Source organism: Schistocerca serialis, chromosome 8, assembly GCF_023864345.2.
Source record: "Schistocerca serialis cubense isolate TAMUIC-IGC-003099 chromosome 8, iqSchSeri2.2, whole genome shotgun sequence".
Classification (NCBI taxonomy): Eukaryota; Metazoa; Arthropoda; class Insecta; order Orthoptera; family Acrididae; genus Schistocerca; species Schistocerca serialis.
In genome coordinates this window covers 455,657,045-455,675,515 of record NC_064645.1, presented here as the reverse complement: position 1 = coordinate 455,675,515, position 18,471 = coordinate 455,657,045, and the positions used below count along the sequence as shown (strand labels likewise).

Here is an 18,471-nt window from a genome sequence, read left to right as displayed (position 1 = left end):
CAGGAAAAAATCTGCGGGTATATGCTTATCGCACCTGCAAAATGCAAATATCAAATTAAATAATTGCATTATTATTTCTTTCCTTTCTCAGACGTTATGTCTGGTTAAAAATGGAAAGTGACGCAGACCTTGATCAAGCGTGACTTCCTTTTAACTGCACGGTATATGTTACATTGCATTTAGGAAATTTCGGGTAATTGAACATGTATCAATAATTACAGATTTCTGTAGTTGTATATATAAGTTTGGATGTAGCTGTATTGCATTGATGTACTGGTGGATATTGTGTGGTATGACTCCTGTAGTTAATAGTATAATTGGTATGATGTCAACTTTATCCTGATGCCACATGTCTGACTTCCTCAGCCAGTTGGATGTATTTTTCAATTTTTTCTCCTGTTTTCTTCTGTATGTTTGTTGTATTGGGTATGGATATTTCGATTAGTTGTGTTAATTTCTTCTTTTTATTGGTGAGTATGATGTCAGGTTTTTTATGTGGTGTTGTTTTATCTGATATGATGGTTCTGTTCCAGTATAATTTGTATTCATCATACTCCAGTACATTTTGTGGTCCATACTTGTATGTGGGAACGTGTTGTTTTATTAGTTTATGTTGTATGGCAAGTTGTTGATGTATTATTTTTGCTACATTGTCATATCTTCTGGGGTATTCTGTATTTGCTAGTATTGTACATCCACTTGTGATGTGATCTACTGTTTCTACTTGTTATTTGCAAAGTTTGCATCTATCTGTTGTGGTATTGGGATCTTTAATAATATACTTGCTGTAATATCTGGTGTTTATTGTTTGATCCTGTATTGCAATCATGAATCCTTCCGTCTCACTGTATACGTTGCCTTTTCTTAGCCATGTGTTGGACGTGTCTTGATCGATGTGTGGCTGTGTTAGATGATACGGGTGCTTGACATGTAATGTTTTCTTTTTCCAATTTACTTTCTTCGTATCTGTTGATGTTATGTGATCTAAAGGGTTGTAGAAGTGGTTATGAAATTGCAATGGTGTAGCCGATGTATTTATATGAGTGATTGCTTTGTGTATTTTATTATTATTATTATTATTGTTGTTGTGTGCGCACACTGCTGTGTCAAACTGAAACCACGATTATTATTCACGTCACTGAAGTACTCAGATTATACAATACTGGGGTAATTAAATTATTTTGCAGTCAGTAAAAAAAGGGGGGGGGGGAGAAGGAAGACAGCTGGATAAAATATTTCTATTATCCTCTTCAAGTTTAGTTCATCAGAACATGGTAACCACATGTATAATGAAAATGTTAAACTACAGGAAAGTAGGATGATTCTGAAACTTTCTAGTTTTATCATCAAACTGACCCAGTGTAAATTAGATATGCAGGACCAATTATGTTATGATATGATAACCATGCAATAAGTGTTCACAAAAGGAGTCCTGTTATCAGTAGTGAGTCAAGTAGCTTTCCAAACAGTTTGTATAATTCAAAATCTAAGTATTGCCTCTGTCCTTTACGTTAATCAAGGAACTGATCGGACAAAATTCTCCAAAATCACACTCGGTAACTGTTAATTGATACAGTGGGGTACCAATAATTTAAAACCTTCGGTTATCTTCCCAGCTACAACTTTTATGTCTAGTGGCTTAAGGAGACAAGCAAATCAACATTTTAAAGCAAAAGAGGAGTTTCTACAATAGGGATAAAATGCATTTATAAGCAAGACAAATCCATTAAGAATCAAAGAACTTTCATCTAATGGAATGCCGAAGGATAATGTTTAATTATTTAAAAAACATGACAAAGCAATTTAATATTTCTGTTTGCATTATGATCCGATTTCTATTCAAACACTTAAACAATACTTTTATATGTTAATTAATGCAACATTGAATAATGTAGACTTGGTACCTTCAGCCACTTGTCAACACACTTTGCGTGGAACTCATGTGAACAAGGAAGAACTCTAAGCATCTGCCTGGCTTCAAAATCACACATGCATACAACACATGACGTCTGGTCACCATGGTGTGTGTCTGCGTTGAACCTGAGACAGGAAGAAAACTACTACTACCATATGCACCAATTTAAATAGCAAAAGACAATGAAGATATTATGTTGTCTCAATGATACTTAATTTCATTTATAGGATGCTACAATGATTAATAATGTGTACTCAAATTTTCCAACACATTTGCTCACAAAAAGAAGTAAATATGAAATAACATAAGAACATCTTTTTGCATGCATATCACACACAAGTTTAAGAAAAAATGATTTCTCATGTTTTTGTTAATTATTGTCAGACTGACTGCCAAAAGAGACACACAGAAATCTCACTTGGGTTTTACATTTCACACACACTGCTTTGAATTCAGTATGCTGAAAGGCAAATAAAATTTAATTTTCTTATACTTTTGAGGAATATGAAATCAATATACACATGCCTTCCTTAAGGGCTGCTTTATCAAAAGTCCAGCTCATCAGATTTTCATTGTCATCAGTAGGTTAAGTGCGATTACATGTTAAAAGTGTACAATAATCGTGCTTTGTTCTTATAACTGCAAGATAAATTTTACTAGAAGTTACACATTTACAGGAGTTTTTAATTTTATTTATTCACTTTCCTTCAACTTTTACCAACTCTGAAGTAAAACATTAACTAACAGATATTTTTAATGTTGTTCTTCCAACAATATTTTTTCACAAATACTATTACCCGCTGTCTTTCTTGAGGAAATAGTTTTAAAGATTCATTACCTGGCATAGTTCAATCAATATTAGCTAAATGATCCCATTTGTTAGTGGTGAAGTACTTCCTGTTTCTGGCTACTGTATAGCACTCGACATAATTTTGGAAGGATTCCATCAGCTTCTCGAGGTGATAAAAATCTGTCAATGTGTTTTTTTAGTTTGCAATAAGGGAACAAAACGAAGTCTTTAGGGGATGAAATCAGGTCAATACAGGCAGTGAGAAATTGATTCCTCTATCAAATAATCAACTATTTTATGCCATGATGCAGAATGACACCAGGCTTTTGGTTGTTTTAATCTAATTTCATCAATGATTTGTGGTAATCAGACTGTTATGAATCATTTAGCATTAACTGTTCATCAATGCCATAAATCAACTATTGCAACACATACATTGTAATCAAAGAAATAGCTACAATTTTCCTGTTAAGTGCTTTGTGAATGAACCACTTTCGTTTGTTTAGCTTCACTTTTTAAAACTCCAACAGTAGACTGCTAATTAAGTTTCCAGCTTGCACAAATATATGCAAATTTTGTCTTCTGCTGCAATGTTGTATACATATTTTGCACATCCTCACCTGACTTTTTGAGCATTTCCTAACCCCAATTGACAAGAGGCTGTTTCTGAGCTTTGGCCAAATAGTGTAGAATCCATTGGGAAACGATCTCTTTCACAGCTACATGTTCTTGCAAAGTCTAAAGTATTGCAGTCTTTAATACACCACTACCTCACAGGAAGTAAAACTAAAGTACAGTCATATGCCACGACTGTCTGGAAGACCCCAAAGGATAGGTTCAGCTGCCACTGTGTGTGTGTGTGTGTGTGTGTGTGTGTGTGTGTGTGTGTGTGTGTGTGTTTTACATATTTATTAAATAATGAGGAGAGAAGGGAGAGGGGGAACCTGGTGCTGGCATAGCCTGCTTCCCCTGAAGAGCACTAAGGTGACTGCTGAGCTTAACGTGCCCATCAGATGGATGGATCACCAACAATAATGTTGCACACCCTCACTTCATGAGACACTGCGAAGTGGTCTGGAATTTAATAAATGACATTTGCTTGAACACTGCTGATTAGGGACTTTACGCCACCCTCCCGTAAAGGCAGAGTGAAACAAGAGCATGCGGGTTACTTGGATGGTCACCCAGCCAAATACTAGTCGCCTACAATGGTGCTTAACTTTAGTGATCTGATGGGAATTACTATACCCACTATTGCTGTTGACAAAGTCATGTGCTGATCCTCATACACATAGCAACAACATTGCTTGGAACAACTAATTTTGGTTGACCATCACAAAATTTGTTGCTGACTGAATCGTGACTGCAATAAAATTTGTAAACCAGTTGTAAACAGTTCTTTCTGAAGGCGACAAATCACCAAAAGATGAATAAAGTGATCCGAGGCGTTGTCACTGAGCTAGACCTTTACAAGTATCATCCAAACACCTTCATGTGAAATTTTTCACATTGTTCCTTTAAGTGCGCACTGACAAGAAACTACTCTGCCTATTTCCGAGCTGCCACTTTTCTAACATTAACAATTTTCAAAACAATCGTAATGTCATATCCTCAATGACCCCCATCTAGTGGTTGTTTTTGGAAATTAAAAAAAAGGCACACATTGAAATGGTTGTACTTAGAATTGTCAGAAAGAAAGGAAAAGGTGGAGGGAATCATTATCAATGCGTAGCACGTTTGTCTAGTATTTGCACCAGATTGTGTTAGTGTATTACTAATTTTTGAATCTTCCCACTAATGTTTCATTAGGTTTGTTAGTCCTGTAGCAGCAGGTGTCCGATACTGAGATGAGTACATAAAAGAAGAAGAAAAAAGTGTCACTGAATTCCTCACCACTGAACTGTGACGATTCAAATCTAATGAAACAGCTAAAGGTGGCAATGGAGATGGCACAGTAGACGTCAGTAATGCTGAGGCAGTTGGTACTGCATTAAAAGTGGTGTTAAAAAGGATGAAATGCCTTAGAGAAGTTGTTATGCAATCTCTGTTATTGCAAAAGTAGTGCGATATGGGATTTGTTAAGATGTGCTGGCCTGAAGGTGACAATTTATCTGAACACCATTATCACTGGAGACAAGATGTCTCAACACTATGAGCTGGTAGCCGAAAGACAGTCCACAGAGTGGAGACATGCCAGTTTTCCAACAAGGGCAAAATTCAACACACAGGTCTGTACACAGTTTTCTGGGATAGGCGAGGAGTGGTTCTTTTGAATATCTTGGAGATTAAGGTAACTGTCAATTCAGAACTCTATATGGCGACAATGCTTAGGCCAAAACCACGAATTTCCAGACTAAGGCCAGAGAAGAAGACAAAGTTCTGCTCACAACACAATAACGCTAGGCCCGACAACAGTTTTGCAACCTCAGAACTCATTTCAAAATTTGGATGGAATGTTTAACCACATCACCTGTACAAGCTTGATTTAGCACCTTCAGACTTCCATCTCTTTGGGCCTATGAAAGATGGCACATGTTTTCCCAACTGAGATGCTGCTGCCAAAGCTGTAAGACAGTGGCTAGCCATTTCTATAAGAATGGCACAGAGGCTCTTATTCATAGTTCGCGACAGTGTGTAATGAATGGTGGTGACTACTAGGACTGTTGATATTGTCACATAGAAGAAGGTGCAAGTAGATGAATGACGAACACTAACTTCACTTAATGAAGGTTTATTCAGCACTTGCACATACAAGAGTGCGAAGCAAACTGCCTCCGGCCAGAACACATACAGTATATATACAGCGGCAGAACATTCCGGTACAATGATTCTTCATATTTGTGGATACTTCTAGAATGTACTCGAACCGAATATAGAAATTAAAATTGTACAGTCCAGGTGAGATTTGAACTCACAATACTCCATGCAAGTTTAGTATTATCACTAGAGGCACCAGTTTTTGGCAAAGCGCGAAATCGCGAAATTTTCACGAAATTTTACACATCTTGCTGAAAATGCGAAACTATTTACTTTTAAGCCGAATCACGAAATAATTGACGAAACTTTGCAAAATCTCGTCAACTGAACTTAACTGCGGAAATTCAATTGGAGTTATGGTAATACAATCTGGATATCGATTGTACACCGTTTCGATATATATAATATATCGAGTATTCCAAAGACATTCTGCAATGTTCTGGCGGTGTATTCAGTATTGTGTGTTGGAAATAGTTGTGGATCACCGGTGCATTGAGTGTGGTATTTTGTGTTTTGTTTTCGTGCTACAGATAATTAATATGGTAGTGACAGTTTTCGACCAAGAAAAGGAATTTTCGTCAGAAGGATTTTATGTTTTAGACAAAAGTAGGAAGATACTAATGTGCAAATACTGCAATGTGCGTATTGAGTGGCAGACGAAGGACACGTGCCTGAAACACATTAATAACAGTTCTTCCCATAAGAAGAACAAGGAGAAGGCGCTAACAACTACTGGTATAAAAAGACAAGCTATGCTCACGGAAGTCACTGCAGCGGCAAAACGAGCGAAAAATGATAAAGAAGAATTCATTTTATCGACTACTCTAGCTTCCACTGAGGCTAACATTCCGATGGAAAAAGTTGATCATCCGAAGCTGAGAGAATGGATGAACAAATACATACCAGGTTTGTGTAATAATTAATTTACCGTCTGCTAATCGCAGCAAAGATTAGGTAATCTTGATAGCCAGTAATTTTTGTTGGTCAGAATAGGCCTATATTAAAAATAATTTTTCCTTGAGCACTCTCTTGAAAAAATTCTTATAATTGGGTAATGTGGTAATTTAATTCGATACATAATAATCTAATAGCAGTTATATTGACATTTTTAAGGTGCTGGAGAATTACACTCAGCTGGAAGACTACGGGAAGGTTACATACCTCGAATCATCAAAGAAGAAGAGGAAAGATTAAAAGGAGCCGTGAAAGACGAAAGAGTTTCAATTCTTTGTGATTAAACGACAGACAGAAAAGGGCAGTGTGTGTTCGTGGTTCTGATAAAAGTACTTAGTTGTGACGATGGTGTAGTTCAGAAATTATTTGCCGGGGAGTGAAAGTTATTGAAAATCCAAATGCTACAGAATGTGCACAAGCAATTATGAGTGTAATACAGAAACTTTAAATTCAGTACAGAAATGTAGTTTCTATAACTTCAGATTCAGCCCGTTATATGGGCAAGTGTATAAAAGCAGTTAGGGTTTTAGTTTCGGAAGGGTTAGTACACACACAATGCTGGGCTCATAAATTAAATTTGTTTGGCAATGTGTGGGCTGTGGAACTTTGTGATTTGAACCATTGTGTTTTGCAGACAAAACACATCTTCCTTAATACCCGAAAGAGAAAGCATGCATACATTCAGTTCTTAGCTCAGAAATATGTAGGTGTACACACAAAAGCTAAACTTTTCCCTATTCCTGTCATCACCAGGTGGAACTCGTGGTTTGAAAGTGTCGAGTACCTTGGAGAATATCTCTGCGATATAGTAGAATTTGTTGAAACTGTTGAAGATGAGAGTGTAGCTGTCAATTATTTTAAAGCTTTGACTTCTGCTGACTTAAAAAAAAAAAAAAATTCAATGCCTAGCTATTTTTCTTGTTGAGCACTGCTCAAAATGTTGCAATTTGCTGCTGACATTAGAGGGCTCCAAGATGTTGTTAATTCATCTTCTGCAGTCTAAGCTTGATGACCTTGAAGAGCTTTAAGTTACAAGAGGATGCATTTCCCCCCCCAGGAAAAGTGGTGTAAATCCTGTGGTTTCTTGTTTGGCGGTGTTGTAGGCAAATGTCACGAAAGGTAACACCTCATCTCAGTTGCTCTGCTCAACATTGATGAACATTGATAGCATGTCGGCCAAAGTCTTAAGGCATTCAGTAAGCCAGTTAGTTCGCGGATGGTAGGCAGTCATCATGTGATGAGTAATGTTGCACCAACAGTTTATCTCTGTCACAAGATTCGATTGAAACACTTTCCCTCGATCCGTAACTAACGACCTTGCGGCACCGTGTTTTAATACAATGTCTTCCACAATGAATTTGGCTACCTCAGATGCTTCGGCTGTTTTCACGGCTTTTGTAATGGCATAGTGTGCCAGATAATCAGTGCCAACAATAACCTATCTATCGCCACTAGCAGACGTTGGAAATCATCCGAGAAGGTCAATCCCAATACGCTCGAAAGACGTTTCGGCTGGTGGAATTGGCACAAGTCGGCCACATGGTTTCTGAGGAACTTCCTTTCTCCTCTGGCACTCTCGACAGTGCAACACATAGTGACTAACACTCCTAAATAAACCTGGCCAGAAAAATCTCTTGCGAATTCTATCTTATGTCTTAATAAATCCTAAATATCCAGCCTCAGGTGTGTCATGGAATTTCTGTAGAACATCTAAGCGCATGTGTTTGGGAATCACTGGTAGCCACCTCTTTCCAAACGGATCAAAGTTTTTCTTGCAAAGTAATCCATCAACTACCTTAAACTGTCCTTTCACATCCTCTGACCAGTTCAAGGCAAGCATAGTTTGAGATATCTTGGCCTCCTCCTCCTCCTGCTCAGCAGAGAGATCCTGGAGTGCAGCGAGACATTCACTATCTTCATCAAAGTCTTGATGGTCTTGCACAGGGTTTCTTGAGAGACAGTAGGCATCTTGGTGTCTTCTTCCACTTTTTTACACTATGGTAATGTCATACTCTTGAAGACGTAGTGCCCACATGGCGTGTCGTCCTGTTGGATACTTAAGACCTGTCAACCAACAAAGAGAATGATGGTCATAACAACTGTGAATGGTCTTCCACAGAGATACTGTCGAAATTTGCACATGGCCCAGATCACAGCAAGACATTCTCTTTCTGTAGTTGAGCAGTTTCTCTCGGCTTTTGTATGTGTCCTAGAAGCATAGGCTATAACCTTCTCTTTTCCATCTGAAATTTGTACCAGAACAGCACTGATCCCATACCTGCTGGCATCTATGTGTAGTTCTGTATGTGCTCTCTCTCTCATCATACAGACCAAGTACAGGGTCAGTTGTCAGAGCTTTTCACAGCACATTTAAAGAATAATGTTGAGCACCACCCCAGAAAAATTTAGCACCAGCTTATAACAACTCTTGGAGTGGCCTGGCTTTGATACAAAAGTCTTTGATAAAATAACGGTAATAAGAACATAATCCGAGGAAGCTTCTCAAATCTCTAATACTTTTAAGAACAGGAAATTCCGTTATAGATCTCACCTTTTCTGGGTCTGGCCACGCACCTTCATTTGACAAGGTGTCCAAGTATTTTGATTTCTTTTGCTCCAAAGAGACACTATCTTGGATTAAGTTTCAGTCTGCCTTGTTGGAGACACTTAAGAATGGCCCTCAGTCTCTCTATATTTCCATCAAATGTCTCTCAGAATATCATCTAAAGAACAAAGACACATCGTCCACTTCAGATGCCTTAGAAGATTATCCATAATCCATTCAAAAGTTGCTGGTGCATTACACAAATCAAACAGCATTACCTTAAACTCACACAGGCCTTTAGGGGTGATGAATGCAGCTTTCTCAGGATCAGCCTCATCTACTTCGATCTGCCAATAGCCCGAGTACATGTCCATGGTTGAGAAAAACTTAGCCCCCTTTAGACAATCTACTGTATCGTCAATTCATGGAAGAGGGTAAATGTCCTTTTTAGTTATCTTATTAAGCTTTCTGTAATCAACACAAAAGCGCCCTGAATGATATCAGTCATCATCATTTTCTCTACCTTGTCACGAATTATTTGACGTTCGATTGCTGACACACGGTATGCTCTCTGGTTTATTGGTTGATAGTCTCCAGTGCTAATCTGGTGCTTTTTGTATAATTAGCTCCTCACCTATGTATTGCAGCATTCGGAGAACTCTTGAAGAATGGCAAGTAGCTTCTCCTGTTGTTCCTTAGTCGAGATCTGGTGACAGTTGAGCTAGATCTTGTCTCGTAGTGGTAGTGCCAATTTTGCCCACAGACTTGGCATCGGAGGTTTCTATGACGCTCAACTGTTCTGCAATTAACGGTCAGCATTTCTCGGGAACAGTTAACTATCCACAATTCACCAAGTCTGTTCTTAAACAAGACGACAGAGGCTGGAATGACCGAGTTATTCTTTTGTGGTGTGCTTCTTTTACATTCCACTAGAAGATCCATGGGTTGCTGCATCGCACAACATGTGACAGTTAGCTTTCTAGCGCTGACTGCAGGAATGATCACTTCATCCAGCATACAGCCTCCACACACTCGGATGCGCATCTTCCTGTCCACAGTATCTCATCTCGTCTAGCATAATCTTTGAGCGACCACAATCTGTAAATGCCTGAGAAGCTTTCAAGAAGTCCCATCCGAAAATGACGTCATGATTACACTCTTTAAAGACAACGAATTCTAAGGTCTGTGTATGGCCACTTATACCAACACAAACAGTACATCTTCCTGTGTGTTTTACATATTTCCCATTAGCCACCTTCAGTAGAGATTTTTTTTCTGTCGAACACGATTTTCTGCAAATGGCAACGGTACTTCTTCAAAATGACTGAATATGACGCTCCAGAGTCCACAAGAGTTGGGCTGGTCGGCCACCCATGAGGATATAGACATAGTTACCTATCATTTTTGTAGTGATCGAAGGCAGAGGGTATTTTTCTTCAGCAGCCTCACCTACAAGGAAGGTCACAGCATTTAGTTTTACAGATTGCGGTGGCTAGGTGATTGGCTGGGGCTTCTAAACGGCAAAAGAGACCTTGATCAGCGTGTTGGGGAGCATCCTCTCCAGAGGCTAGCTTGCAGGGATGGTGACCTACGTCGTCCTTCACCCACATAATCTTGTTCGTCTTTGTCATCCCAGAGTTGGCGTCGGCTAAGGTCAGTCTGCTGTCTTCTGGCGTCATCAAATATCCGCCACATTTCTCGACAATAGCGCACCACATGTCCTGGCCGCCCAGTGGAAACATACTGGTTGGTTATGCTGGGTCCTCCACACATCTGCCTCCTTGGTACCTAAACAGGTTCCTCATGCGGCACTGTGGAAATGTACCTCCGCCTGAGTCTCGACTTTTTCACCGTTTAAAGGGAAATGAAGGACAAGAGAATGGGTTCAATGTCTGTTCCACTTCCTCCCTTATGACCTCTTGAAGCGTCTCAGTTTTTTGCTCTCCGTGCAATCCAAGTGCCTTATGAACTTCCTCTTTCACTATCCGACGAAGAACACTTCCTCCATCACAGACATCGATACGACGTTTGGAAGCCGTTCAAACTTCTTGCGTGTAATTTTGTTTTGATGCATGGTCTCTACAGACTGGCACCATTTTATGAAATAAGGCTTGATACATGTCCTCAGCAACACCCTTCTTGAGAAGTGCAACCTCATCTTCCTCCTCCATTCTAGGAGCCACTATTTTACACAGCTCCAAGACGTCGTTAATGTAGGCCGCTGTAGTTTCTCCTGGATGCTGTGCCCTGCACTTTAATTTATCTTCAGCCTTGCGCTTCTGTGTGTTGCTGAAATACTTGCGCAGTTCCACCTGGAATACTTCCCAGCTTGTGAACTTCTCCTAGTTGTTTCATACCATTGCTTGGCTGTACACTCTAAGTAGAAAAATACGTTAGCCAAACACATGGCATCATCCCACTTGATGAATTTGGCTATATGTTCATACGCCTTCAGCCACTTGTTTGGAACTTGGCCATTGTCACCAGAGAACCCGAAAGGATGTCTCATGTGGTGGCATACAGTTGCTGTCATCGTAATGTCCTTGTCTTCTGTCCCCGGTAGATTCTGATCTGTTGAATATGGCTCTAACTCTGGTTTCTCGCCACGTAAATGGTGGCTCTGTCTTGGCCTAATGAGAGCCACTGTGTCGACAATGTGCGGTATCACAAACTACAAAACCCAGCACCTCCACCAGAACAAATCACGTAGATGTGCTGTAACTAGATGAATGATGAACACTAACTTCACTTAACGAAGGTTTATTCAGCACTTGCACATACAATAGAGCAGAGCAAACTGCCTGTACAATGATTCTTGACATTTGTGGATACTTCTAGAATGTACTTGAACCGAATATAGAAATTAAAATTGTGCAGTTTAGTTGAGTTTTGAACTCACGACCCTCCATGCAACAGTTTAGTATCATCACCACTACACCACGGTGTTAGTCAACTTCTTGTACGACAACATTTTTAAGATCAACAGGTATCTGATATGTCGATATTTTAAAAAATATTGTTATCGGCTCTCTGTATATAAAAAAAGTATTGATACATCAATGGAAAAAGTATCAATGTACCTGCCTATAAAAATATCAGCTGCACATTGTAAATACACGCCCAATTTTAGAGCTGTGTATTTAAGTACTGATTTATTATTAAATATTCTGTACATCAACAAGCTAGTAGCCTTACCGTATTTACTCGAATCTAAGCCGCACGTTTTTATCCACTTTTTGTACTCCAAAAAACCGCCTGCGGCTTAGAATCGAGTGCAGAGTAAGCGGAAGTTCTGAAAAACGTTGGTAGGTGGCGCCACAACTAACTTCTGCCGTCGAATATACGTAGCGCTACACAGGCATGCTTGTGCAGACTCAAAGATAAATACTGGCGCCAAAACCTCTGCGCCAATAAATAAATTAATTAAAAGAAAACTTAGAAGAATGTAAACATTATGCCATGTATTCTTTCGTATTTGCTGCTATCTTATTTAAATCCCGTATGCCTAATAAACTAGGAAACTAGAGTGAGACACCAGCAAGCGCGGAAGAATATACGTATCATGTCATTATTATATTCGTATTATTCTTATGCTGGATAGTGATACAGTCAGAAATGAAGCACGGCAACCGACTAGATTTTTAAATTTAAGATGACTAATTTCTATGCGGAATGTTATGTACTAAACAGGCGTCTGCAAGGATTTTCAAACGGAGAAAAATTTTCGCTAAACTCTCGTTCAGAACATCTATCATATGCAGTCTATTATTTGGTTCTTGTTGATCATTATCAAAGAAAGCAGCAGTGTAACTAATAACAAATAACAGTCTCTTGTCATTCTTTCGCTTATGTGACAATTCCTATCTTCTTTTTATTGTAAGTGGCGGTAGCGCACACAAAAGCAAGCCATGCCTCGAACGGCGACATGTCATAATCACTCATTAACAGAATCCGACAAACAATGCATGACACAGTACAGTAATGCATTTTCAGCTTAGAGTGACGTAAACACCTACAACGAAGAGAACGGCACTGATCTGATTAAAGCAAAATAAGGGATCGATTCAAACCAGACAAAACATTTGAAAAAGGAAGGGTACCCTATAAATATGGACTGAGCGCCTGACACATACCAATGGCTACTTGATAAAGCTTAAATGTTGAGCTTACGACTCAAACCAAACTACTGTAGCTGTATATTCATCTATTCGACCTAAATTGTGTCTCATATTACAATGGACCAACTTTGTTTCAATTTGGAGGTGCGGTCTAAAACTTTGCTCTCCCCCTTGAATTTCGAGTCTCAAATTTCAGGTGCAGCTTAGATTTGAGTGCGGCTTAGATTCGAGTAAATACGGTAACCCCCTTTGAGCAAGAACTGAAAGGAAAATGATGCATGTTCATTTATTCGGAAAGAATGAAAGGAAAATGATGCATGTTCATTTATTCGGAACACTTCATATTGACTTCACAAACTGTTCTTTGTGTGTAGCACAAATTGTGAAATACAGGATGAGTCACTAACTATTGCCACCAAGAATGGGACATGGAACAAAAGTTGCTTGGGACAACGAGGGGAGGGGAGGGACAAAATATGACTTTTTTTGTTGCTGTAGTTTGATATTTATTATCTGACAGTGGCTATCGAGACGAATTCCATGATGTGTAGGAGTTAGGTCTTAGAGGGTCAAAAAAGTTGCATGAAAGTCCATTTACAGAAGGTGTTCAAAGTGATGACTATCGGTATCAATGTAGTGCTGCAATCTTCTTATCATGGACTGAGTGGTATTCCTTATCACACCAGCACTTATCGAAGCATATGCTCTGATAATTCTCTCTCAGATATCTTCAGGTGCAGTTGAGACATCTTTATAAACAATGTCTTTTATGAATCCCCACAAGAAAAAATCCAAGAGGCATCAAGTCTGGTGAACGAGCCGGCTACGACATCTCCTTCGTGCCCAATTCAACGATTTGGGGATTGTTTCTGCAACTCATTTCTAGCAATCAGTGAAAAATGTGCCAGACACCCATTGTGTTGTACCACATTCTCTTCGTTGTTCCTAAAGGTATTTCTTCCAATAGCAGACCTAATGTTTCTTGCAGGAATGTGGTGTTCTTCCTACCATTAAGGTTTCCTTCGATGAAGTTGGGGTGTATAATTCTGTCCTCCAGAATCCCACACCATACATTCACTGACATGGTTTCTGGAGTGAAACTTGTCGTAGCCAACATGGATTTTCTGTTGCCCAATAATGCACGTTATGCAAATTAACGTTTCCATGGTTTGTGAAAGTAGCCTCGTCAGTAAATGAAATCAAATTAATAAATGTGTCATCCCTCTGAATCTGAAGTTGAGCCCATCGTCAGAATTCATTGCGACGCATGCAATCTGTACCAGTTAATTCTTGGTGGAGACTGATATGGTAAGAATGATATTTATGGCGATGCAGAACACGAATAATTCTACTCTGGCTTATGCCAGATTCCCTTGCGATTTCATGCGAACTAACACAAGGATCTCTAACCACAGTGGCAAGAGTACCAATTTCCATTTCCTCATTAGTAATTTTCCTTCGCCAGATAAATTTCCGATGCATTAAAGATCCAGTTATTTTTAATTTACTGTACACATTTAAATGTACGACGTGTAGGGTGAATATGTTGAGGACATCTTTCAGCGTGTAAGTCTCTAGCTCTAACTGAATTTCATTGGCATTCTCCATAACTAAGAAGCATATCGAATCGTTCTTCAAAGGAGTACATCATTCACATTCACTTGGTTTGACGACACTAGTCTTACTGTTCCTATTAGTGTTGTATTGCGAAACCGCCAAATGGTGTTTACATGTCAATGGCACGTTAGATGGATATGCCGTATTTGGCGAATATTTACTATTTGCATGGTATATGAGAGAGAATTGTCGGAGCATGTGCTTCTATAAGTGCCGAAGTGATAAGGAATACCAGTCAATCCATGATAAGAAGATTGCAGCACTGCAGTGATACCAATGGTCATCATTTCGAAAACCTTCTGTGAACGGATGTCCACGCCACCTTTGACTTTCAGTGATCTAACTGTTACACATCATTGGATTCATCTCGATAGCCGCTGTCAGAAAGTAAATACCAAACTATAGCACCCCAGAGACCCCAACTAGCAACAAAAAACCAACAGCATATTATGGCCCCTGGTGTCCCATGCAACATTTGTCCCACAAACTTTTCAGCTACTATCATACTTATTCAAGGTGGCAATAGTTAGTGACTCACCCTGTATACAGGGTGTTACAAAAAGGTACGGCTGAACTTTCAGGAAACATTCCTCACACACAAAGAAAGAAACTATGTTATGTGGACATGTGTTCGGAAACACTTACTTTCCATGTTAGAGCTCATTTTCTTACTTCTCTTCAAATCACATTAATCATGGAATGGAAACACAGCAACAGAACGTACCAGCATGACTTCAAACACTTTGTTACAGGAAATGTTCAAAATGTCCTCCGTTAGCGAGGATACATGCATCCACCCTCCGTCGCATGGAATCCCTGATGCGCTGATGCAGCCCTGGAGAATGGCGTATTTTACCACAGCTGTCCACAATATGAGCACGAAGAGTATCTACATTTGGTACCGGGGTTGCGTAGACAAGAGCTTTCAAATGCCCCCATAAATGAAAGTCAAGAGGGTTGAGGTCAGGAGAGCACGGAAGCCATGGAATTGGTCCGCCTCTACCAATCCATCGGTCACCGAATCTGTTGTTGAGAAGCGTACGAACACTTCGACTGAAATGCGCAAGAGCTCCATCGTGCATGAACCACATGTTGTGTCGTACTTGTAAAGGCACATGTTGTAGTAGCACAGGTAGAGTATCCAGTATGAAATCATAATAACGTGCGCCATTGAGTGTAGGTGGAAGAACATGGGGCCCAATCAAGTCATCACCAACAATGCCTGCCCAAACGTTCACAGAAAATCTGTGTTGATGACGTGATTGCACAATTGCGTGCGGATTCTCGTCAGCCCACACATGTTGATTGTGAAAATTTACAATTTGTTCACGTTGGAATGAAGCCTCATCCGTAAAGAGAACATTTGCACTGAAATGAGGATTGACACATTGTTGGATGAACCATTCACAGAAGTGTACCCGTGGAGGCCAATCAGCTGCTGATAGTGCCTGCACACGCTGTACATGGTACGGAAACAACTGGTTCTCCTGTAGCACTCTCCATACAGTGACGTGGTTAACGTTACCTTGTACAGTAGCAACTTCTCTGACGCTGACATTAGGGTTATCGTCAACTGCACGAAGAATTGCCTCGTCCATTGCAGGTGTCCTCGTCGATCTAGGTTTTCCCCAGTCGCGAGTCATAGCCTGGAATGTTCTGTGCTCTCTAAGACGCCGATCAATTGCTTCGAACGTCTTCCTGTCGGGACACCTTCGTTCTGGAAATTTGTCTCGATACAAACGTACCACGCCAAGGCTATTGCCCCGTGCTAATCCATACATCAAATGGGCATCTGCCAACTCCGCATTTGTAAACATTGCACTAACTGCAAAACCACGTTCGTGATGAACACTAACCTGATGATGCTACGTACTGATGTGCTTGATGCTAGTACTGTAGAGCAATGAGTCGCATGTCAACACAAGCACCGAAGTCAACATTACCTTCCTTCAATTGGGCCAACTGGCAGTGAATCGAGGAAGTACAGTACATACTGACGAAACTAAAATGAGCTCTAACATGGAAATTAAGTGTTTCCGGACACATGTCAACATAACATCTTTTCTTTAGTTGTATGTGAGGAATGTTTCCTGAAAGTTTGGCCGTACCTTTTTGTAACACCCTGTATACGTACTGAAGTGCTTCTCGCCAAAACTAATATATCAGAAAGTAATACACAAATGATGACATTCAGACAGTGGTGAGAAAAGGTTAATAAGCACAGACATTGGTAACCATAATTTTTTTTCTGAGTGGACCAAATGGCTCAAATGGCTCTGAGCACTATGGGACTTAACATCTATGGTCGTCAGTCCCCTAGAACTTAGAACTACTTAAACCTAACTAACGTAACGACAGCACACAACACCCAGCCATCACGAGGCAGAGAAAATCCATGACCCCGCCGGGAATCGAACCCGGGAACCCGGGCGTGGGAAGCGAGAACGCTACCGCACGACCACGAGATGCGGGCCAGAGTGGACCACCTTTGATCTACATAGCCAACTACAGATTGGACAACACAACTATTAGTAAGTTCTCCTCTCACACATCTATTTCAAAAAGACTTTTGTAATCATATTTTTTGTTGAATCTACATTTATGAATTCTACTCGCTTATCTTAAATTCCAGGCTTTTTAAATTATGCTTTCAGTAGCATAAAAAGGTTAAAAGAAATTAATTTCTTTCAAGTTTCTTGTTGTAGCCATTTTCACAACAGACATATATTAATTGCAGTAATTAAAAAAGTCTTTCCTATGCTGCACATTATTTTTTTTGTTTTACTTATGCATTCGGACATATTATGCCTCTTGAATGTCACATACTAGTTATAGATTTAATACAGCCCCTGGAAGTTTTCATAATCAAATGGAAAAGTTCTTATGGTTTAGGTTCTAATTCTTTATTTTGCAAAAAATTCTTTATTTTCCAATGTGGAAAACTGGTTGAATGCTTGCAGTTTTTATCAAGGTCACTGTTTTCGAAACACAACACTCTGGGCCTAGAGTCTTTTTTCTGTTTCAAGTGTAAGTGTGTGTGTGTGTGTGTGTGTGTGTGTGTGTGTGTGTGTGTTTTAAACAGTTTTGCTGTTTTTGTTTGTTTGTGTGGCTTTATGTGTATTGATTAAGTTGCATACATGCACACAAATCTCTCCCCCCGCCCCTCCATTATACACTTAATAGAGGAATAAGATTTGTGATCATCTATTTTTGATTTTTTTTTTTTTTGTATTATGTGATTAATTAGTGTAAACAGTGAGTGGTTAGCTATGTTCACTTTGTCATTTAGTGGTAGCTTCTTTTCTGCCTTTGTTTTGTATATGAAAACAAGCTACTACTAAACAACCAAGTGAATATAAGTAACCACTCACTGTTTACACTAACGGATAATCGCAAATACCATTCCTTGCCTATGCATGCATGCATGCACACAAATATTACACATACAGTCAAATAAAAACAGCTGAAAACAAAAACTTCGAATGTAAGCAACAGTTACAAAAACAAATGTAACTCTACACACAGAAAATGGCAGTTAAAGTGCTATGTTTCAAAAAGAGAGTGGCCACAAGAAAAACTGTAGGCTTTCAAACAGTGAGAGAAAGTTGCTTGGATTACAAATAATGAATTAGACACTGATCTGTAAGTACCTTTCTATTTCACTGTAACACCAACAATGAACTGATTTGAACTGTAACTTATATCCAACAACAACAAAAAAACGTGATGTTCCAGGATACCTACTGAAGATGCCTTGTTAAAAGAAGCAACACAC

General features: G+C 39.4%; 1 protein-coding gene across 1 annotated transcript in view; it reads right to left on the bottom strand.

Annotated features, from left to right (window-relative positions):
• Positions 1-18,471, bottom strand: part of LOC126417067 (RING finger protein 44-like) — a 115,314-nt gene that overhangs the window by 24,880 nt on the left and 71,963 nt on the right. Inside the window, exon 13 of the mRNA XM_050084960.1 lies at positions 1,905-2,040. Within this exon, the coding sequence (XP_049940917.1) occupies positions 1,905-2,040 (136 nt within the window). The remainder of the gene's footprint in view (positions 1-1,904; positions 2,041-18,471) is intronic.